Genomic DNA, 22,559 nt, shown 5'->3' with positions numbered 1-22,559 from the left:
TCACAGTGGAGATGTTACTGGTGCCCGCTTGAGGAAATTGATGAGCAACGGGATGACAGTGACAGTGATACAGTGATACCTTCCCAAAACTAAGCATAAGCAACTTTTAAATATATTAAAAAGTGAAAGGTCCTGAAATCTTTTGTTACTTCTTGGTTCCATTACTTATTTTAAAAGTACATCTTATCATGTTTTCATTAATTTATTTATTGTCCACTTTACTTGGACCTCCTATTTGCTTAGTCATATCATTTGTGTTCTTCTCTACTGACTCTTTTTCTCTTACTCATTTGAAAAACAACTCTCTCTCACTCTAATATATAATATATATATATGTATATCAGAAGTATCCCTTCTTTTACTGTCATTTAAATCTCTCTCCATCTTTAACTTTGTTTTCAAGATTTGCAACCTTGTAGATACTTAATTTGCCCTGCATAAGAAGATTTTTTTCCTATTTCAAGGTTGTAAAAATAATTACTTAAATCTTCTAATATTTTTATAATTTTACACTGGAAATGTTCAGCCTATCGGGATCAATTCTGATAGGACAGGTACAGTGGGAGTTCAGGGAGGTGGAGCAATATTATCGCGGGTGGAGCATTTGCCTTGCATGTGTCTGAACCAGGTTTGGGTCTGGGCATCCCATCTGGTCCCCTGAGCATGCTAGGAGTGACTCCTGAGCACAGAGCCAGAAGTCAGCCCTCATCACCACCAGATATGGCCCCCAAACCAACCCCCCACCCGGAAAAATAGTAGAAGTCCAGCTGCCTTTGTTTTAAAATAGCTAGCCTAGGGCTGGAGCGATAGCACAGCAGGGAGGTCTTTTGCCTTGCAAGCAAACCCGTGGCTGACCCAGGTTCGATCCCTGGCATCCCATATGGTCCCCCAAGCACCGCCAGGAGTAATTCCTGAGTGCATGAGCCAGGAGTAACCCCTGTGCATCACCAGGTGTGACCCCAAAGGAAAAAAATAAAAATAAAATGAAATAGCTAGCCTCTGTCCTGACATTGGTATAGAATAAGATTTTTTTTCACCTACATTGAGATGGCATAAAATTTTCATGGGTGTTTAGCTCTTTCTGAACTATGTTGTCTCAGAGATATGTCTGCCTTTTCTTGCACTTCCTGCCCTTACATCTTTTACTTGCTATGATTTTATGTTAGTGATATATTGGGGTGGGTTAACTCACTTCCCCCATCCCACCCCATTCATTCCCTTATTTCATTCTAACAGGTCTGGTGGTGGTGGGGGGGGTTCTTCTTCTTTGTCCATTTTCTCCCATTCCTCCCTCCCCCACCAAAAAGAAAAAAATGGGGGAGGAGGAACCTGCTGTTGTCGTTTTAATGAGATTGTCTTGAATCCACAGATGAATTTGGGGAGGACTAAAGTTATCTCTGATAGAGACTTCCTGTACTAAAGCAAACGATGTTTCTCCGTTTAGACATGTCTTCTTTTTATGACGCTCTGTAAAGTTTTATAGCTTCCTTCACAAGAACCAAGCAGTGCTCCGTTTCTAAAAGTGTCCTGCCAGGAAAAATTGCTATACGCAGTCAGGGCAAGGGATGGGACAAACTATGGCATCGACGATGACCCTTTACCTGCTGCAGAAACCACTTCATCCGGGACTGCCTCACTCAGGGCTGCAGCCGAGGGGGGGTGGCGTTGCTCCTGGGAGTGGCTGGGGGGTGGGTGGGAGGGGCTGGGGGCCCTGCCTGCACACCCAGCCCCATGCTACCGGGCTTCGACTCAGAGTCCATCTTGGAGGGGTCCTGACCTGCCAGTGGAGACGAGTCGGTCGGGGCACAAGGCCCCTGGTAGGTGCTGCATGCTGAGTGGTCCCCTGGGCCGTGGGATAAAGACAGGGTCTAGAGCGGTCAGGAGAGGCTCCAGAAGGGAGGTGGGAATGGAGCTGGGTGTGGGCACAGTTGGCAGTCACAGCCACCAAGAGGAACGTGGGGTCTGGAGCAATAGCACTGCGGGTGGGGCGTTTGCCTTGCACGCGGCCGACCCAGGTTCAATTCCTAGTATCCCATAGGGTCCCCCGAGCACCGCCAGGGGTGATTCCTGAGTGCAGACCCAGGAGTCACTCCTGTGCATCGCCGGGTGTGACCCAAAAAGAAAGAAAGAAAAAAAAGAGGAAAGGAAGGGCAGAAATGCCCCAGAGGCTGTGTGCCCGACCTTGGCAGCCAGGCCGAGCCCCGGAGAAGAGGAGGGAGGCCCAGAGGCGCAAGCTGGGTCCTGGCCTTGGGGAACTTGCAAACATGGGAGACGAACGGACAGATGGACGCCAAAATAAATAAGGCCAAGAGCTGCTGTGCTGCCGTCTCTCTGCCCCATTCGACGGCACCTCCGGGAACCCCGTGAGTGAGCCCCTGAGATGACAGAGCAGGGCTGCCTGCCTCTCCAGCGCCCGCAGGGCAGGAGCGACCAGGGACAGCGGCCCACAGCTCTTGGTTTCGGAATGTTTGTATGTCCAGGAGCCAGAGCAACAGTACAGCCGCCACAGTTCCATCTCTGGCACCCAGCATGGACCCCCGAGCATGGCCAGGAGTGATCCCTGGGGGTGGGGCCGGGAGTGATCCCTGGGGGCGGAGCCAGGAGGAAGCCCAGAGGACCACCTGGTGTGGCCCAAACCCTTACAAAAAAAAAAAAAGAAAGAAAATGATATATGTGTGTGAGTGTGTGAGTATGTGTGAGTGTGTGTGTGTATGAGTGTCTGTGTGTGAGTGTGTGTATGAGTGTGTGTATGAGTGTGTGTGTGAGTGTGTGTGTGTGAGTGTGTGAGTGTGTGTATGAGTGTGTGTGTATGTGAGTGTGTGTGTGTGAGTGTGTGTGTGAGTGTGTGTGTGAATGTGTGTATGAGTGTGTGTGTATGTGAGTGTGTGTGTGTGAGTGTGTGAGTGTGTGTGTATGAGTGTGTGTGTGTGTGTGTGTGTGTGTTCTCAACCCTTCCTCATAACCAGACCACAATGCAGCGCCTCCTCTCTGCACCCCTCCCCGGGGCCCGCAGTGCTCCGAGGGTGCAGAGGAGAGGCGCAGTGGGGACTCCGGTTGGGGCGCGGCTGGGGGCCGGGGCGGTCGGGCAGTGGGCTCGTGGTGCCTGATTCCCAGCCTCCCGGAGGAAGGGGGGCTCTGAGCCAGCGCAGAGAGGACGCGAGGCAGGGGGAGGGGGGCCGGCGCGGGAGGGCGCCAGCCCAGCCTGCCCGGGTCGCGTGAGGAATTGGCCGGTGGCAGCCAAGCTGACCCCGTCTTAAATTTCAGCGCGAGCAGTTTGAACTTTATCCTATAAACCAGAGACGCCTCTGGGGGGAGGGGGAGGGGGAGGGGCGGGGGGTGGGGGGGGCAAGGGAGCCAAGCCCATGGTGAGGTGGCTCTCAGCCCGGCCTCCCGTCACCCACAGGTCCCAAAATACCCAGGGAAAACAGTCTTAAAAATAAAATGGCGGGGCTGGAGTGATAGCACAGCGGGGAGGGCGTTTGCCTTGCACGCAGCCGACCCGGGTTCGATTCCCAGCATCCCATAGGGTCCCCCAAGCACCGCCAGGAGTAATTCCTGAGTGCAGAGCCAGGAGTAACTCCAGTGCATTGCCAGATGTGACCTAAAAAGCAAAAAAATAAAAATAAAAATAAAAAATAAATAAAATGGCAATGTGAGCTACGTAGATGGGGGGGGGGGCGGGAGAGATAGCACAGAGAATTAGGACATGTTCCTGACACGGGGCCCACCCGGATTCCAGCCCTGGCACCCCCAGAGGGACCCTCAAACTCACCAGCAGGGATCCCTGAGCACAGAGCCAGGAGTCAGCCCGGAGCACTGCTTGGTATGCTCCCCCCAAAATAAAGAATAGATTTGAAGGCAGAGAGATGGCTCGAAGGGCTAGAGGGCGCACACGCTCAGCCTGAGGGGTCCCAGCTCTGTCCCCCCAGCACCACGCGGCCCGCCCAGCTCTGCTGGGTGAGGCGGCGCCTTGGGGAGGGTGGGCCGACCCCTGGTCCCCGAATCCCTCTGTATTAACAAGCCCCCGGCGGCCGCTAGGGCTCCACCAGGGGCCTCACTGCGTAGCCAGGGCTGAACAGATTCCAGTTTTATTATTTTACTATTTCACTCATGGAACTCTCTTTGACTAAGGGCTCTCCCAGGCCCCAGGCAAGGTGGCAGGCCTGCAGGGGAAGGAAGTGCCAAACACAGTCTCTCTCCTCTCTCTCCCTCTCTCTCTTCCTCCCTCTCTCCCTCCCTCTCTCTTCTCTCTCTCTCCCTCTCTCCCTCTCTCCCTCTCTCTCCTCTCTCCTCTCTCTCTCCCTCTCTCCCTCCCTCTCTCTCCTCTCTCTCTCCTCTCTCCTCCTCTCTCCCTCTCTCTCCATCTCTCCCTCTCTCTCCATCTCTCTTCCCTCTTTCCATCTCTCTCCTTCTCAATCTCTCCTCTCTCTCCCTCTGTCTGATCCCTCTCTCCCACTCTCTTCTCTCCCTCCTTCCTCTCTCCCTCTTGCCCTTTCTCTTTCCTCTCTCTTCTCTTCTCTCTCATCCTTTCTCCCTCCTTCTCTCTCTCCCCCTCTCTCCCTACATTTCTCTCCTCTCTCACCCCTCTCTCCTTCTCACTCTCTCCTCTCTCCCTCCCTCTCTCCATCTCTCCTTCTTCTCACTCTCCTCTCTCTCCCTCTCTCTGATCCCTCTCTCTCTCCCACTCTCTTCTCTCCCTCCTTCCTCTCTCCCTCTTACCCTCTCTCTTCTCTATTCTCTTCGTTCCCATCCTCTCCCTCCTTCACTCCCTCTCTCTTCTCTCTCCCCCTCTCTCCCAGTCCCCCTCTCTCCCTACTTTTCTCTCCCCCCTCTCTCTCTCTTCTCTTGTTTTCCTTCCCTCCTTCTTCTCTCCCTCTCGCCCTCTCTCTTCTCTTTCTTTTCTTTCCCTACCTCTCTCCCCCTCTCTCCCTCTCCCTCCCTTCCTCTCCTTTACCCCACCTCGCCCTCTCTACTTCACATGCATCTCCGGGGATGTACCTTTAAGAGTTCAAGGTACAAAGGGACAGCTGCCACATTTTAGGTTCAGGTTCAGATAACTTGCCCTGATGATGCGGAAGGATTATTCTCAGCTGAGGGAGAAAGTGCCTGGTGCTTGGGGGATGCATAGAAGCGTCTTTCCTCTTGTACGAAGCACTGAGTGAGAACCTCTGAGAAAATCTCAGAGTTGGATTTTAATCCTGGCTTTGCCCCTTCCTCGCTGTGACTTTGTTCATCTCTTAAACTCAGTTTCGGGCTGGAGTGATAGCACAGCGGGTAGGGCACTTGCCTTGCACGTGGCCGACCCAGGTTCAATTCCCAGCATCCCGTATGGTCTCCTGAGCAGCGCCAGGGGTAATTCCTGAGTGCAGAGGCAGGAGTGACCCCTGTGCATCGCTGGGTGTGACCCAAAAAAAAGAAAAAAAGCTCAGTTTCCTCATCTGTACGATGAGATCTGATAGCAGCAGGGCTGCAGGAAGGCCCGCGCGTGCCGGTGTTTGTAACCGGCGTTGCTAAGGGTTCCCCAGACGGTCTCTCCTGGCGGCCATGAGGACTATTTCCCGCTCTCACTCTCAAATGCAGCCTCGGTCTGCGGGACCCAGCGACACCCGCGTCTGCCGGCCCTGACTCATGATCTCATCCCAGGGTGAAATGGCAAAGGGAAGTGGGAAAACCTCCGTGGGGATTTCCAGATCCAAAGGAAACCTCCTTTACAAGGCTGGTGCGGAAAGGAGTAGCAAGTGTGCGAAACGTTTCCAGTTTTTATTGGGCCAAACTTGCAGCCTGGGGAGGTGTGGGGGGGGGGTGGCGGGTGCAAGACTTGGCTTGGCTGTAGGTGTAGACGAAGGCTTCTAATATGAGGCGTGTCAGAAAAGGAATTCCTCTCTGTTTACGAGCTGATCGAGATGGTCTGATCACCCACCGGCTCCCTCGAGGTCACTGCACGGTCTGGTACTGACTGTGGGAATAGCCAGATGGAATTTGCAATCTGGGAGTCCCAGAACGGCCGCCCGGATGGACCAGATCTTAGAGGCGCGCTCCTGCCGCCTGTCAGGGTCCAGGGCTGTGCAGCCTTCACCCCACCCGGCAGTGAGGGCCCCTGGATCTGGCCATCCTTAAGGGACCCAGAGCGGGGGCCGAGTGACAGGACAGCAGGTAGGGCGCTGGTCCTGCACTCAGCCAACTCGGGTTTGGTCCCCTGAGCATCACCAGGAGCGATTCCTGAGTGAGTGCAGAGCCAGGAGGGACCCCTGAGCATCACTGGCTGTGGCCCCGCCCCCCGCCCCTCCCAAATAATAATAATACCAAAAGGATCCAGGCTTCTGCCCCACACTAAGTGGGCAAGGGCAGGAGGCACTGGGGGTCTCAGGAACTCACCCGGGAGGTTGTAACCTGCCAGGCGTCACCTGTCTCCCACCTGTGTGGAACTCCGCCTCCTCCCAACGCACCTCGTCACGGAGCTGCCACTGAGTCGAAGACCGCCGACCCGATAAGCACGGGCTCTCTCGTCCTTCTGCTCTGGTCCTTAAGCAGTATTCTTGGGGTTGCTCCCCACTGGCCAAAGCAATCCAGGCGATCCAAGGTTCTCTAAGACGCACACAGAGAGAGGCGCAGCCGCTCCCGCCGGCTTGCTGTTTCCCCGTCTACCTCCAGGGGGCGCGCATCCGCGGGGAGGGATGCGGGGGAGCAGCTCGCGTGCCTGCCCTGTCCCCCCACCCGCTGTGTTCTCTGGCAGCTGGCTCCCAGGGGCGGGGGGTGGTGGGCGCTGTAGGGGTCTGGGGACAGGCCCACACACGTGCCCGGAGACTGAGGCCAGCGCTGGCCGGGCGGCCCCCGCTTTCACCCAGCCCTGCCCCACCTCCTGAAATTGCCCCCTCTTGGGGCTAGAGCCATAGCACAGCGGGGAGGGCGTTTGCCCTGCATACAGCCGACCCGGGTTCGATTCCCAGCATCCCGTAGGGTCCCCTGAGCACCGCCAGGAGTAATTCCTGAGTGCAGAGATAGGAGTAACCCCTGAGCATCGCCAGGTGTGACCCAAAAAGCAAAAAAAAAAAAAAAAAAAAAAATTGCCCCCTCTTGGGACAGGGCAGACCCCCGTGCAGTGCGTGCGCGCCCCTCTTCACTTCCTACCTCCTACTCCCCCACCCTCACCCCCGCCTCCACCCAGGCCCTGCGGAGTGCTGGCCCAGGTGGGCTCCTAACCAGCCTCAGGCACAGGCGGGGCCTTAGCCCTGAGATAGAGTGCTCCCCTACCTGCGGGGGTCCCTGGGTTTCTGCAACCCCCCCACCTCTGCAGACCTCGCACAAGAGGACGCCCCCCAGACGCATCAGAGGGGAGCCAGGGGCCTCCTGTTGCTGCGGCTGCCCTCACTGTACCACCCTCCACCCATATCAGCCCAGGGTGATACTGTGTGTCACCTGATCCGGGGCTGTAAGTGACTCTCTAGTCCCCTTCGGTTCTAACTGATACTTGAACAGCGGAGCTCACACAGGGCTGTTTCAGACCCAGAGCCGCTGCGCCCTTTCCAAACTGGCGTGTAAAAATCCCTTTGGTGAGTGTCAGAACACCCACTGTGTGGCTTACAGCATCTGCTTTAGTGGCGGGAGGGGGTCTGGGACCAGACCTCATAATTCTGAGGGGGGCCGCTACACCCCTCAGGAGTCCCTAAGCACACATGCTGGGAACGCCAGCATAGAGGTTCGTGTGACTGGACGTTTGTTCAATAACGATGTCACTTAATGGCCCCTTTCTCAGAGGGGAGCCCCGGGTGAAGAGACTGTCACAGGGTCTTCCTGCTGTGCCACTTCTTTTTTTTTTTTTTCTTTTTGGGTCACACCCGGAGATGCACAGGGATTACTCCTGGCTCTGCACTCAGGAATTACTCCTGGCGGTGCTCAGGGGACCCTATGAGATGCTGGGAATCGAACCCGGGTCGGCTGCATGCAAGGCAAACGCCCTTGTGTAAACCACCGACTCTTGTGTGTGCTATCACTCCAGCCCCTCTGTTGTGCCACTTCTCCAGGGTCCGAGAGTGGGTAGATCGGTTTCCCTCTGGCCTCCCAGCCAATAATTAGGGAGCCCCTACTTTGCACCCGGCCGGGCTCTGCGGTGAGAGCTGTCCTGTTCAGAGTCCTGACCACACACTCCAGCCCGCCCTCGGCCCGCCCCGTCTGGGCCGCCCGGACAGACCGCCCTGTTGTCCTCTCGACTGACTTTCCTCTATACCGTGACATTCATTCAGGCACAACAAGCAAGGCGAGGCCGGCCTAGAAAGCTCCCTTGAAACTAAAAATTCAATAAAAATGCAGTCGTGGTGCCAGAGAGATAGCAAAGGGGCAAAGACTTGCCTTGCCTGTAGCCAAGTGGACTCAAACCCCATCCGGTCCCCCGAACACCACCAGGTGAGATCCCTGAGCACAGAGCCAGGAGTATCTGGATAGCACAGGCAGGTGTGGCTTCAGCCCAAAAATAACAGCAACGACAATCATAATAGACTAAAAAGCAGTTGAGAGCCACAAGAGTCGGTGGTTTACAGAAGAGCCTTCAGTGACCGTGAAGCAGTGAGGGGTGCTTAGCAAGTCCTAGTGTGAGCTGGGGAGCGAGGGGGGCTAACCCCTGCAGTGAGGCTGACCCCTTCAGCCACCTTCATAGGCCGGCATCCTCCTCCTCCCAGAAAGCATGAGTGCCGCATACACCCCGCCTGGAACCCACTTCAGGCCCATTCGGGCCCCTTTTGGAAAGAGCAGTAAACTGAGAGGCACACAGGACCCTCACCCCTTCTTTCTCTCTCTCTCTCTCTCTCTCTCTCTCTCTCTCTCTCTCTCTCTCTCTCTCTCTCTCTCTCTCTCTCTCTCTCTTTTTGGCTTTTTTGGGTCACACCTGGCAATGCTCAGGGGTTACTCCTCGTTCTGTGCTCAGGGATCACTCCTGGTGGTGCTCAGAGGACCATATGGGATGCTGGGGATCGAACCCAGGTCAGCCTCATTGCAGGCAAATGCCCTCCCTGCTGTCCTATTGCTCCCGCCCCACCCCTTCTCACCACTGGCAGCTTCCCTAGTCCCCAAAGGTCGGTCTGGGTGGGAAGGAGGAGGGGAGGTGGATAGAGAGACTCCTATTACCCACCCTCCTTCGTGCCAGAGAGACTCAGACATTAATTAAGTTTAGCTTCCCGCTGGGGCAAGAGACAAAGCACCAGATCCCCCCCAATCCCAGTGGCGACTGGCCGCGCCTGGAGGGCCGCAGAGAGGGAGGGAGAGGACAGAAATATGCAGAGAATGCGAAGCCGGGCCGGACCCACACTGCCCCCGAGTGGTAGGTCTAGGGAACAACAGCCTGCCCTGGGGACCTTCCAGTAGAGCCAGTCACACATGTGTTTCGGGTTCCCGGTGTGTGTGGAAGGCATGTTCATACTGTCCTGCCGTCTATAAAATGGTCAGCAGCACCATGTCCAACAATTCAGGACCCCTCCTGAGCCCTCCAGGTGTGCTCCCAAACAGAACAAAGCAGAAAGAATAATCTTCAAGTGAACGCGTTATCATTTTTTTTGTTTTATTAAGACACCGAAACTTAGTTACGAATAGATGAGTTTTAGGCATATTGTGTTCCAGCACCAGTCCCAGCCCCCTTCCATCGGGGTCCCCAGGTTCCCTCCTTCCCACCCCCCACAGCTGCCTCTTTGACAGGCACTTTTTTATTTTTGTTTGGGGGCCACACCTGGGGGTGTTCGGGGCTTACTCCTGGCTCTGCGCTCCAGATCACTCCTGGTGTTGCCCAGGGAACCATGGGATGGCATGTGGGATGCTGAGGCCCCCGACCCCTGGTTGCCCTTACATCCATCCTGCTTCTTCTCCCCCCAACCCCCTCGATTTCTTTCCTGCTCTGCCCTTCTCCCTATATTCTGGGGTCAGGGGTGATCTCAGCATCCTCCCCTTTACTACATGGCATTCCCTGGTTCTCTGCACCACAGATGAGCCAGATCCTCCTGTGTTTGTCATCCTCCTGACTTCGTTTTCTTCAAAAGTTCCACCTCTCCTTTGGGGGTCTTTCATACAATACCATCGTGGCCACGGGCATAGAGCAACAGCTCCCTCCTGGCGCTTTTGTGGACCAGGGAGTAATACCGTCAAAAGAGCCAGGTCGGGGCCAAAGTCATAGGACAGCGGGGAGGGCTTTCACCTTGCAGGGAGTCTCCCGGGGCTCGACCCCAGCATCCCATATGGTCCTCCGAGCACCGCCAGAATGAATTCCTGAGTGCAGAGCCAGGAGTAACCCCTGAGCATCGCCGGGTGTGATCCAAAAAGACATACACACTCACAAAAAAAAAGAAAAAAGAAAGCCAGCACGGGGCCTCTAGAGACCCCAAAGAGGAGGCGCAGTCTTGGGTGCCGCGCGAGATCACCCGGGTGGGAAGCGGTGAGATGTGCAAGACCCGGGTGGATGCCGGCGCGCCCAGGGGCGATTAGCGGGAGATGGGGGTGGACGGGGGGGGGGGGGGAGCAAGCACAGGCCCCCCGCAGGGGGAGCGGCCTGGGGGGGAGTTGACCGAGCGCCGAGCACTGACGCACTGCTGTCTGTCTTTCTGTCCGTCCCTGCCCGCCCTGCAGGCTCCCTGTTCTCCACCCTGAAGCCCCCGGACCCCGTGTTCAACGTGGTGTTCTGGCTGGGCTACTTCAACAGCTGCCTCAACCCCATCATCTACCCGTGCTCCAGCAAGGAGTTCAAGCGCGCCTTCCTGCGCCTGCTGGGCTGCCAGTGCCGGGCCCGCCGCCGCCGCCGCCGCCGCCGCCGCCTCCTGGGCGGCTGCGCCTACACCTACCGGCCGTGGACGCGCGGCGGCTCGCTGGAGCGCTCGCACACGCGCCGGGACTCGCTGGACGACACGGGCAGCTGCCTGAGCGGCAGCCAGCGGACCCTGCCGTCGGCCTCGCCCAGCCCCGGCTACGCGGGCCGCGGCGCGCCCCCGCCGGGCGGCCTGGAGCTGTGCGCCTTCCCCGGCTGGAGGGCGCCCGGCGCGCTGCTCGGCCCGCCCGAGCCCCCCGGCCGCCGCGCGCGCCCCGACGCCGGCCCCCTGCTCGCCTTCCCGCCGCTGCCCGACGCGGCCGGCGACGCCGACGTGGCCAACGGGCAGCCGGGCTTCAAAACCAACATGCCCCTGGCGCCCGGGTCGTTCTAGGGGGCGGGAGGGGACCCCCGCGCGCGCGGAGACCCACGTCGGGGAGGGGAGGGCGGGAGGGCGGGGAGCGCTGCTGCTTCTCTCTGGCAGGGGCATGGGTGCCAGGTACCGCGGAGAGCCGGGGGCCCGAGCATGCTGAGAGCCTGGGGTGGGGGTCGGGGGGCGGCCGGGGCCCGCCGCCCCGCCGTGTACATAGCGCCCCGGTGCTTGTATTTAACCGTGCGTACACGTGCGTGCGTCTGTGAGGTGTGCGTGTGTCTGCATGTGCGCGTGTGTGTGCAGAGAGAGTGGGGGGCGCCCGGGAGGCCGGCGGGCGGGGGCGGGCGGGGTGGGGGTGGTTGGCCTTGGTCTGTCTCGTGGCTTTGTACCTCCCCGGCCCCCTCCCCGAACTGCTCGGAACCGTGGCACTTGGGCGGGGCTGGGAACCGAGGGGGACATTAAAGGTCGTTTCTCCTGTGCGCCTTTGAGTCCTTTTCATGGGTGGGCCCGTGGCGGGGGTCGTCCGTGCGTGCGTTCACTCCTCTTCTCTTCCCAGGGTGAGGACCCCGATTTCTGACTGCGGGGCGGGGGGGGGGGGGGGGTTCCTGACTCCCAGACTGAGCTCAACCCAACCTGGGGCTGAAACTGACACGACTCCTCTACCGCCCCCCCCCCCCCGCCCCCGCGGACGTGGCATTTAATCCCCTGCTTGCCTGCCCTTGATCGGCAGGTTGTGGGTGACACAGGACTGACTAGAAAGACCTGCCCAGAGCCTGATCCCTAAGGACCCCCGCCCCCAGCACTCGAGTTGGGGCTCCTAGACCAGCACCAAGAGAGAGGTGGGACACCCCCCCCCCCAGGCAGGGAGGGAAGGTCTGTACCTCTCCATCCTCCCATGCCTCAGCCACAAACATGCCCTTGCTTGCCCCGTCCACAGGACCTGAAAACCGCGATCCAGACTGCAGGATTTTCTAGGTAAGACATGGACCCCGGTAAACAAGCAACACCTGGGCCCGGCGCCTCGCTCTGAGGCTCTGCTAGATGGCGCGCACGCGGGGGAGAGGAGAGAGGTGGGTCTCATCCGGGAGGAGGTGACCTGGGCGAGTTGAGAGTCCCCCAACCAGAGCCCCACCTTGTGCTGCTATGGACCGAGAGGCCAGAGAAAAGTGCCCAGCTGCCCGAGGATGGGGTTGGTCCATCTTTCTACACAAAGGAATGAAAGATGGGGAACAAAACAGAGGGGCGCCTTTCTCCCTGAAGTTTTTTGTTTGTTTTTTTTTTATGCTTTTTGGGTTACACCTGGCGATGCACAGGGATTACTCCTGGCTGTGCGCTCAGGAATTACTCCTGGCGGTGCTCAGGGAACCATATGGGATGCTGGGATTCAAACCCGGGTCGGCCGCATGCAAGGCAAATGCCCTACCCGCTGTGCTGTTGCTCCAGCCCCTCCATGAAGTTGTTTTTTTGTTTGTTTGTTTGCTTTTTGGGTCACACCCGGCAATGCACAGGGGTTACTCCTGGCTCTGCACTCAGGAATTACTCCTGGCGGTGCTCAGGGGACCATATGGGATGCTGGGAATTGAACCTGGGTCGACCGCGTGCAAGGCAAACGCTCTACCCGCTGTGCTATTGCTCCAGCCCCCTCCATGAAGTTTTTTCAAGAGAAAAGGGAGGGCGGAGAGCGAAAACAGCAGGTAGGCCCACTTGGGCTCTGCCCCTGGCAGCAGTGACCCCTGAGCACAGAGTCAGGAGTAAGTCTTGAGCACCGCGGGCTGTGGCCCAGATACCAAAAAGAAAAAGGAAAAAGAAAAGGAAAACCCTCCTCTCCAATAAAAGGATTATGATTTCCCAGCAGGGGAGAAAAGAATGTCACCAGAGGCTCAGTATCACAGACCTGTGTGTAACTCTGCTGGAAGTTCCTTCTGGGAAGGAAAGTCTTTAAAAATCGCATTGTTTCCACCCAGCCTCCGGGAACTCTTTTATGTTAAGCTTCCTATGAGTGCTCCAGGACTGGAATGATAGCACAACAGGTAGGGCATTTGCCTCACACGCAGCTGACCCGGGTTCGATTCCTCTGACCCTCTCGGAGAGCCTAGCAAGCTACTGATAGTATCCCGCCTGCATGGCAGAGCCTGGCAAGCTCCCCGTGGCGTATTCGATATGCCAAAAACAGTAACAAGTCTCACAATGGAGACGTTACTGGTGCCCGCTCGAGCAAATCAATGAGCAACGGGATGACAGTGACAGTGATGAGTGCTCCAAGCCACTGGTGGCCTGAACTAAACCACATTTTCTAGCTCTATCTGGGTTAAGCTCCTCACCTTTCTCCACGGAGGTGGAATGTAACCTCACCACACAGGATCGGGACTGGCGTGACTGACCCTCTTGTGACCCCTTGGAACCTTTCCATTCCCTTCTGCCACCTTCTCGGGGGTGCCATGCTCCCAACAGAGTGTTTTATTTTTTTTCTTGCTCCTGGAAAGAACAGTGGCGGGGAACAGAGAAACCCGAAGCAGATGGGACAGTTGGGTGTAGTGCTCAGAGAGCACTGTATGTGCAGCGTAATCCAGAAAAGCCTGATTACAGAGTCCAGAGGGAACTGGGGGTATGGGACAGGGTCCCCCCACCCATTCACTGCCCCCTCCTTCCTCTGGCCTACCCCCAAGTCTCTATTCCTTCACAAGGTTGTTATGAGACAAATCTGAAAAGAACTTGGTCAGAGTGAGCACTATTTTTATTTCCAGGGGCGGGGGCAACCTTACATCTGCAGTTTTCAATATTCCCACATTTTTGTTTGGTTTTATTTGGGGGCCACACCCAACGATGGTCAGGGTTACTCCTGGCAATACCGGGGACCATTTGTACGCTAGGGATTGAACCCTGGTGGGTCGCATACAAGGCAAACGCCCTGTCTGCTGTATTATCTCTCCAGCCCCTCCTTAGGAAATATTGAGAGGGGGGAATGTCATATAAACTAGGGGGAAAGCAGACATTAACAGGCTAGATTTCTCCTCGGTTCTTGCCCCCCCCCCCAATATCCCAGGGGACAGGGAGCCCCGACTAGAACCCTCTCAACAGCTGCTGCTCCTGGGCTCGCTGCCTGGTGGAGCCACCGCCCTACCTGGGAGCCTCTGGGGCCCCGCCGGGGCCCAGGACGCGTTTTGCGTGGCACCGAGCGCGCGCGGTGTGCACTGTGAGAGACGAAGGGAGGGGGCCGCCCTCTGCCCCGCAGGAGAGTTTGCAGCTTTAAAAGGTAGGGGACAGCTGGGTGAGCCCTGGAGCAACATGCAGGGGGCAGCGAAATGAAGAGTAAAGGCCACTGGGGAGACCTGAAGAAGCCTGTAGCCTGCTGGGACCCACGTGACCTAACGGACAGCAGGAGGAAGGGGGCTCCGAGGAGGCTGCCCTGCTCCGCCGGGGCTGAGGCCCGGGAGGCGGATCCCGGATCCAGAGGCACCCCCAGCCTCCAGCCCACCAGGAGAGGCCCAGCAGTCTGCACCGGGCTTCCCGCGCCCGCCTCTCCCTCCTGCGCTCTTGCAGACGCCCGCAGCGCCCGCTTGCAGAATTCAAGGTTTTTTTGTTTTTTGTTTTTTGTTTTTTGGGGGAGGTCACACCTGGCAATGCTACTCCTGGCTTTGCACTCAGGAATTAACCCTGGCGGTACTCAGGGGACCATATGGGGTGCTGGGAATCGAACCCGGGTCACCACGTGCAAGGCAAACGCCCTCCCCGCTGTGCTATTTCCAGCCCCAGAATTCAAGTTTAAACCAACGGGCGAGAGGTTTCCGTTACCCACACACGCCCCCCAGCAGGCTCGGGAACCGCTGACTTCGGTTTCGGGTTTATCTTCCCCTACAAGGAGCCGCGGTGCCGTGCGCCCGGGTCTGGGGCGTCTCCAGCTGCGCCCCGGAGCGGCTCCCGGGCACCCAGGCGGCCGCCCGAACCTCTGCCCCGACGCGGAGCGCCGTCTGCTGGCGGACGCGGGAAGCACCCCGAGTGTACAGGTACAGAAATGCTCTGGCAATTTCGGGTGAGCTTCCTCTGCACATCTCCCCCCCAAAAAAATAAAACACGCCCGGGGCCAGCTTCCGCTGCACATCCTTCCCCCCCCAAAAAAAATAAAACGCCTGGATGCACGCATCCACGCTGGCTGATGCTTCAGCAGCCGCCAGATATTCTAGTAACACGGGTTGGGGGGGTTAATTTTTTTTTAATTGAATCACCGTGAGATACAGTTGCAAAGCTTTCATGTTTGAGTTTCAGTCATACAATGATCGAACACCCCTCCCCCCGCCAGCGCACATTCTCCACCACCAATGTCCCCAGTATCCCCCCCTCTCTTTACAACCCTCCCCCTGCCTCTATGGCAGACAATTTCCCCCATACTGTCTCTCTCCTCTTGGGCATTATGGTCTGCAATACAGACACTGAGCGGCTATCACATGGGTCCTTTGTCTACTTTCGGCACCTGTACGCTGTGCCAATCCTGAACCATCCTTCCAACCATCGTTGACTTAGTGATCCCTTCTCTATTCCAACTGCCTTCTCCCCCAGCACATGAGGCAAGTGGCCAGCTATGTAGTTGATTCCTGGCCCTTGTGTCCACTGTCCTTGGGTCGCACTGCTGTCCCGTTGTTCATCGATTTGCTCGAGCAGGCATCAGTAACGTCTCCATTGTGAGACTTGTTACTATTTTTGGCATATCAAATACACCAAGGGGAGCTTGCCAGGCTCTGCCCTATGGGCAGGATACTCTTAGCAGCTTGCCGGACTCTCCAAGAGGGGCGGAGGAATCGAACCCGGGTTGGCCACGTGCAAAGCAAATGCCCTGCCTGCTGTGCTATCGCTCCAGCCCTTGGGTGTCTAATATTACGTTATTCTATATTCCACCAATGAGTGCAGTCCTTCTATGTCTGTCCCTCTCTTTCTTTTTTTTTTTTTTTTTTTGCTTTTTGGGTCACACCCAGTGATGCTCAGGGTTACTCCTGGCTTTGCACTCAGGAATTACTCCTGGCAGTGCTTGGGGGACCATATGGGATGCCGGGGATCGAACCCGGGTCGGCCGCGTGCAAGGCAAATGCCCTACCTGCTGTGCTATCGCTCCAGCCCCTGTCCCTCTCTTTCTGATTCATTTCACTTGGCATGATGCTCTCCATGCCCACCCACTTGTAAGCAAATTTCGTGACTCCATCTTGGGTTAGGAGTGTTTAATTCGGGGTCTGTGCTGGCTTCAGGGGATCTGGGAGCCCCCTCTCTTTCTAGAAGTGGGGTGTGCGTCCTACTTGAGGACTGGGCTCACCCGGAAGCACCTGGAAAGAGAGAGCAGAGGGCTTCTGCAGGGAGAGCCCGCACAGGGCCACCTGGCTGGCTGGCCACTGTGTCCAGCTGGGCACAGGCGTGCTGGGGCTCTGAAGGACTCGGGGCTCTGCGGGAAAGGGCAGTTTACTGAGAAACAGTGAGGAGCCAGGCAAGGCGCCACAGGTGACACAGAACCCTCCGGGGCCCACTGGCTGGCCCCAGAGCTTCCTTCCTGCGTCATGCTTTCTATTTGGTTTGGAGGAGCCACACCCCCACTGTGCTCAGGCACTACCACACCCTGCTCTGGACTCGGGAGGTGCTCCCAGCAGAGCTCGGGCGGTTGCCTTGCACACAGCCGACTGGGGTTCGATCCCTGGTACCTGATGTGGTCCCTCGCCAGGAGTAATTCCTGAGTGCCGAGTCAGGAGGAACCCCAGAGCACTGCCGGGTGTGACCCAAAAGGAAAAAAAAATGGAGAATCTGAGGTTTATTGAGGTTCAGGAGTTTTTCCAGGTTTACAGACTAGTGGCGGCTAAACTGGTACTCGGTGGCATGTCTGATGCCACAGTTCTGGTCTGAGTCAAGAGTTGATGACCTTCAGCGTCGGGGCCAAATCCAGCCAACACCTTCTTTTTGTCAATAATGGATTGAAACCTGGACCACAGGACCAGGTAGTCTGGCACGCACAGCCGAGACCCAGTGACCCTCAGAATCACAAATATTGGCCACCTGGCCCTTCAGGAAAAATTTCTCCAAACTCTACAACTCTGCTATACTTTCAGGCAGAAAAGAGAGATGAGAAAGAGATAAATAGAGGCTACCAGGAAAGAGAAAGAGAGGAGAAAAAGGCCTGCCATAGAGGCCAGCTGCGAGTCTGCAGTGGAGAGGGGAGTGATGGGAGGGAAACTGGGGACGCTGGTGCTGGGACACGTACGCTGGTGGAAGGATGGGTGTTGGAACACTGATTGAAACCTAATCATGAACAGCCTTGTAAGAGTCTATTTCACAGTAACTCAATTAAAAAAAAGGGGGGGCTGGTGCGATAGTACAATGGGTCGGGCATTTGCCCTGCATGCAGCCAGCAGCAGACCTGGGTTCAATCCCGGCACCTCAAATGTCCCCTGAGTACTACTCAGGAGTAATTCCTGAGCGCAAAACCAGAAGCCCAGAGCTGGGTGTGGTCCAAAACCCAAAACCCCGGAAAAAATAAATAAATAAAATAAACTCTGAAGATAGCGTTCTTAACTGCTGTGGTTTGCAGGCGGGGGCGGGGGGAGGGGGGAGGGGGGGAATGTGACTCAGGACCTGGAGCACATGCTTTGGCCTGCAGGAGTCTTGGGTTTCGTTCCTGGCAACATCATAGCCCCCAGAACACTGCCGGGTGTGACCCTCCAGCCACAACAAATAAATAGAGTGAAGTGAAATGGCTTGTGAAATGCAAGCGCAGCGAGAGGGAGCAACTACTGTGTTGTGGTTTGACTAGAGATTTAAAATCATCCTGTTAGCGATAACACAGCGGGTAGAGCATTTGCCTTGCACGGGGCTGACTCGGACTGGATGCCTGGCACCCCAGAGGGTCCCCCGAGCACCGCCAGGAGTATTATATGCTCAGTGCAGAGTCAGGAGTAACCCCCGGGCATTGCTGGGTGTGACCCAAAAAGTCTAAATAAATAAATAGAATCATCGTGTCAAGGGGGCTGGGGAGAGAGAGAGTAGAGTGGTTAGGGCACTAATAGCGTGGTTATGCCTTATACGTGGCTGGCCTGGGTTTGATCTCTGGCACCCCGTATGGTCCCCTGCACCCACTTTAGGAGTGATCCCAAAGTGCAGAGCCTGGTGCAAGCCCTGAGCACAGATAGCTGTGGCCCCCGGAAAAACTTGCTGCGCGGGTTTGAGCCCCCAACACCATCTGTGGTCCCCCGAGCTCCACCAAGACTGATCCCTGAGCTCGGAACCAGAACCAGGTGTGGCACAAAAACAAACATTCTTCCTCACCCTAGCAGTGATCATATTGAGAACTTCAGCAGTAATACTGATGGGGATCATTTATTGAGCACTTACCATGCTAAGTTGTATTGATATTAAAGTCTTGAGGCTGGAGTGATAGTACAGCGGGTAGGGCGTTTGCCTTGCACGCGGCCGACCTGGGTTCAAATCCCAGCATCCCATATGGTCCCCCTGAGCACCGCCAGGGGTGATTCCTGAGTGCATGAGCCAGGAGTGACCCCTGTGCATTGCTGGGTGTGACCCAAAAAGCAAAAAAAAAAAAAAAAGTCTTTTCTCCTTTTCATTTTGCATTTTGTTTTGCTTTGGGGGCCACACCCAGTGGTACTCAGGGCTTACTGCTGTCTCTGCACTCAGGGATCACTCCTGGTAGGCTCGGGGGACCTTAGGGCTAGCCTGGGGTCAAACCCAGGTGGGCAGCATGCAAGGCAAGTACCTGCTGTTGTATCACTCCAGCCCCTAAAATTCTTTTTTTTTTCTATCTCAAGCACGTCACTTTCTGTGTTTTAGGTAAGACCAGACACAGCAATGTCCCCCTCACAGCACACCTGGAGGCAGTTCCAGAAGTGTCGCTATTTCTTAACTCATCATGGCTCAGGGTTACTCAGCGTTTTGTGCACACGTTCCTGAAAAGGATCATTCACCGAGAGGTAACAGGACGTTCACCGACCCATTTACGATTGTAAACGAGACAGAGAGGTCTCGGCCTTGGGAAATAAGAACAGGACGGCCCTCTCCCTGAAAGCTTGTCCTTCCTTTGGCGGACTGCTTGTAAGGAAGAAGGCTCTCTGGGCCAGGAACCAACGCGGAGACAGCTAGGAGGAAGCCGTCTGTTTCTCACTTCCTGGGCTGTACTTAGGAATACCCAGTGCCTTCCTTCCCTTTTCCTGTCTGCATTTCTTTTAGTTTTAAGGCCACACCTGGCAGTGCTCAGGGATTACTCAGTCTTACTATTCACCAGAGTTTGTTAAAAAGATTTTTTGGAGGTCATTAAGAACCTGTATCACTTACATTTTTTCTTATCACTTACATTTTATAAGTTCTGCCTGCATTTTAAAAATTTCAACATAGGGCCAGAACCATATTACAACACACCTTGCATGCGGCTGATTTGGGTTTGGACCCTGACACCCTATCTGGTCCCTCACACGGTCCCCTGGGACCCCACCAGGAGTGATCCCTGAGTGCAGAGCCAGGAGTAAGCCCCAGGCACCACCAGGCATGCTCCCTTACCCCCACCCCAATTTCTTTAAATAGTAAAATATTTAAGCTTTTAAAAAATGGTTAATATTTATTTTTGTATATTGAAATTTTGACTTGCAAAATTGTGCACATAACCTCATTTGGGCATAAATTCAAGAAACAAATTTTATGTCTCTTCTAAAAATAGTCAATCCAACGATCTCTGGTTTAGGTTCAATCAATTAAGAAAATGAATTCATGCTGCACTGCTATTGTTGGTTACCTGTCTGGTAGCTACCTAAAAAGGATTATCAATTCTAGGTTCCCAGTATAATGCTTGAGGTTTGGACTGAGGAAACAAACATTTCTTGACTGAATATAGAGGGAAACAATTCACTTTCCTCCCAAGACCCCTTCACAGTATATTAATAAGTAAACTTAAAAACTTGTGCTTGGGACCAGAGTGCTAGTACAGTGGGTAAGCTGCCTGCCTTGCAAGTAGCCAACCCAGGTTGGATCCCCTGCACCCCATACAATCCCCCAGCACCGCCAGGTTTGAGCACAGAGCCAGGAATATCCCCTGAGCATCACCAGGTGTGACCCAAAAAGCAAAAAAAGAAGACAACAACACCAAAGAAAAAAAATCCCCACCTTTTGCTTATGTAAGTTATGCCTATCACCATCTTAAAAATTAGAACTGAATTGGGGCTGGAGTGATAGTACAGCGGGTAGGGCGTTTGCCTTGCACGCGGTCGACCCGGGTTCGATTCTCAGCATCCCATATGGTCCCCCGAGCACCGCCAAGAGTGATTCCTGAGTGTAGAGCCTTGAGTCAGCCCTGAGCATCGCCGGGTGTGACCCAAAAACAAAACGAAATTAGAACTGAATTTTAAGATTTTGATTGATTGACTGATTGATTGATTGGGGGTGCCCCACCGGTGATGCTCAGGAGTTACTCCTGGCCCTGCACTCAGGAATTACTGCTAGCATTGCTCAGGAGATGGAAGCCGGGTTTCCATGAGCAAAGTAAGCACCCTAACCACTGTACTCTTACTCCAGCCCCTAGAACTGAATAGTTTTAAAGATTCCATTATTTAAGATAATACATACACCATCACTGTCATCATCACTGTTATCCTGTTGCTCATCGATTTGCTCAAGAGCGGGCGCCAGTAACATCTCCATTGTGAGACTTGTTGTTACTGTTTGTGGCATATCGAATACATCACAGGTAGCTTGCCAGGCTCTGCTGTGTGGGTGGGATACTCTCAGTAGCTTGCTGGGCTCTCTGAGAGGGACAGAGGAATCGAACCCGGGTCGGCCTCATGCAAGGCAAATACCCTACCTGCTGTGCTATTGCTCCAGCCCAACATTATAGTTACCTCTATGAAATAAATTTCAGAGCTTAATAGATAGTATAGCTTCCACCCAGAGATGAACCAAGAGCCGCGGCACGAGAAGCAGAGCCTCCCGCCTACTGACTGTGATCCTGAGGTCTCCTAACCCATTTTGGCACCAGAGCAGATTCTTGGAGCCATGCATTTTGACTGCGAACTGAACTACAACCTCGTGCAGCCCGGGGAGGGATTTTTTTCCCTCTCCACCCCATTTTTCTGAGCGAAAATGGCGGCAGCGGCAGCAACCACGCGGTGAGAGCCACCCTCTAAGACCCCTACACCAGGAGATTCTTGGAGCCATGCATTTTGACTGCGAACTGAACTACAACCTCGTGCAGCCCGGGGAGGGATTTTTTTCCCTCTCCACCCCATTTTTCTGAGCGAAAATGGCGGCAGCGGCAGCAACCACGCAGTGAGAGCCACCCTCTAAGACCCCTACACCAGGAGGTAGGACTTTCTTTAGTGACGTAGCCTGTAGGTGATCCTGGGAGGGGAGGTGTTCCCGGCGCGCCTTCCGCCCAGAGATGAACCAAGAGCCGCGGCACGAGAAGCAGAGCCTCCCACCTACTGACTGTGATCCTGAGGTCTCCTAACCCATTTTGGCACCAGAGCAGATTCTTGGAGCCATCCATTTTGACTGTGAACAAAATCTTCACCTTTACCAAGGAAGAGAAATTATTAGATGATGCTTATTCAGCAGGCCTGATTGTTGGGGAAAATTTCCAATCAACAATAGTGAGTTCTGTATGGAAATATGAAATGTACTCAATATATAGAGAGAATAATGGGAATATCATCAGCTACTTAGATGGGGGGTGGGGTGGGAGGGGGGTGTTTTGGGGTTTTTGGTGGTGGAACGGGTGCACTGGTGAAGGGATGGTGGTTTAATCAGTATTTGACTGTGACTTAAACCTGAAAGCTTTGTATTTTTTTTTGTTTTCACGGTGGTTCAATAAAATATTTCTTTAAAAAAAAAAAAATAGATAGTATAGAAGGTAAGGCACTTGCCTTGCACACAGCTGAGCCCTAGTATGCCATATGGGCCCCTACACCTCTCCAGGAGTGATCTCTGAGCACAGAGCCAGGAGTAAGCCATGCACACAACTGGGTGTGGCTTAAAATCAAAAACTAAAAAATAGAGGCTGGAGCGATAGCACAGCGGGTAGGACGTTTGCCTTGCACTCGGCCAATCCGGGTTTGATTCCCAGCATTCCATGTGGTTCCTGAGTGCAGAGCAAGGAGTAACCACTGTGCATCGCTGGATGTGACCCAAAAAGCAAAAAATAAAAATAAAAAATAAAGATTTTTAAACCTTGTTGGCTCTCATTTGCTACTGGTAATATTTTAATCCCCTACAATTTTGGGTCATACCTAGCAGTATGACCTTTATTTTTCCTTTAACCACTCTGAAATGATGAAGCTATCCTCCTTGGTAAGAACATACACCATATGCAAACATAATAATTTTGAAAACAATGATTACCTTTATCAAAAAGAAAAATCTAGTGAGAAGAATGGTATTGTTGTC

The 22,559-nt window shown here is 54.8% G+C and overlaps 1 protein-coding gene across 1 annotated transcript in view; it reads left to right on the top strand.

The window, feature by feature from the left end:
* The window catches only part of ADRA1B (adrenoceptor alpha 1B), a 49,498-nt gene extending 38,315 nt beyond the window's left edge, over window positions 1-11,183 (top strand). Inside the window, exon 2 of the mRNA XM_055127132.1 lies at window positions 10,603-11,183. Coding sequence (XP_054983107.1) covers window positions 10,603-11,171 — 569 coding nt within the window. The 3' untranslated portion in view covers window positions 11,172-11,183. The remainder of the gene's footprint in view (window positions 1-10,602) is intronic.
* The last annotated feature ends 11,376 nt before the right edge of the window (window positions 11,184-22,559 follow it).

Source organism: Sorex araneus, chromosome 2, assembly GCF_027595985.1.
Source record: "Sorex araneus isolate mSorAra2 chromosome 2, mSorAra2.pri, whole genome shotgun sequence".
NCBI lineage: Eukaryota > Metazoa > Chordata > Mammalia > Eulipotyphla > Soricidae > Sorex > Sorex araneus.
This window is presented reverse-complemented; position numbering and strand designations above follow the sequence as displayed.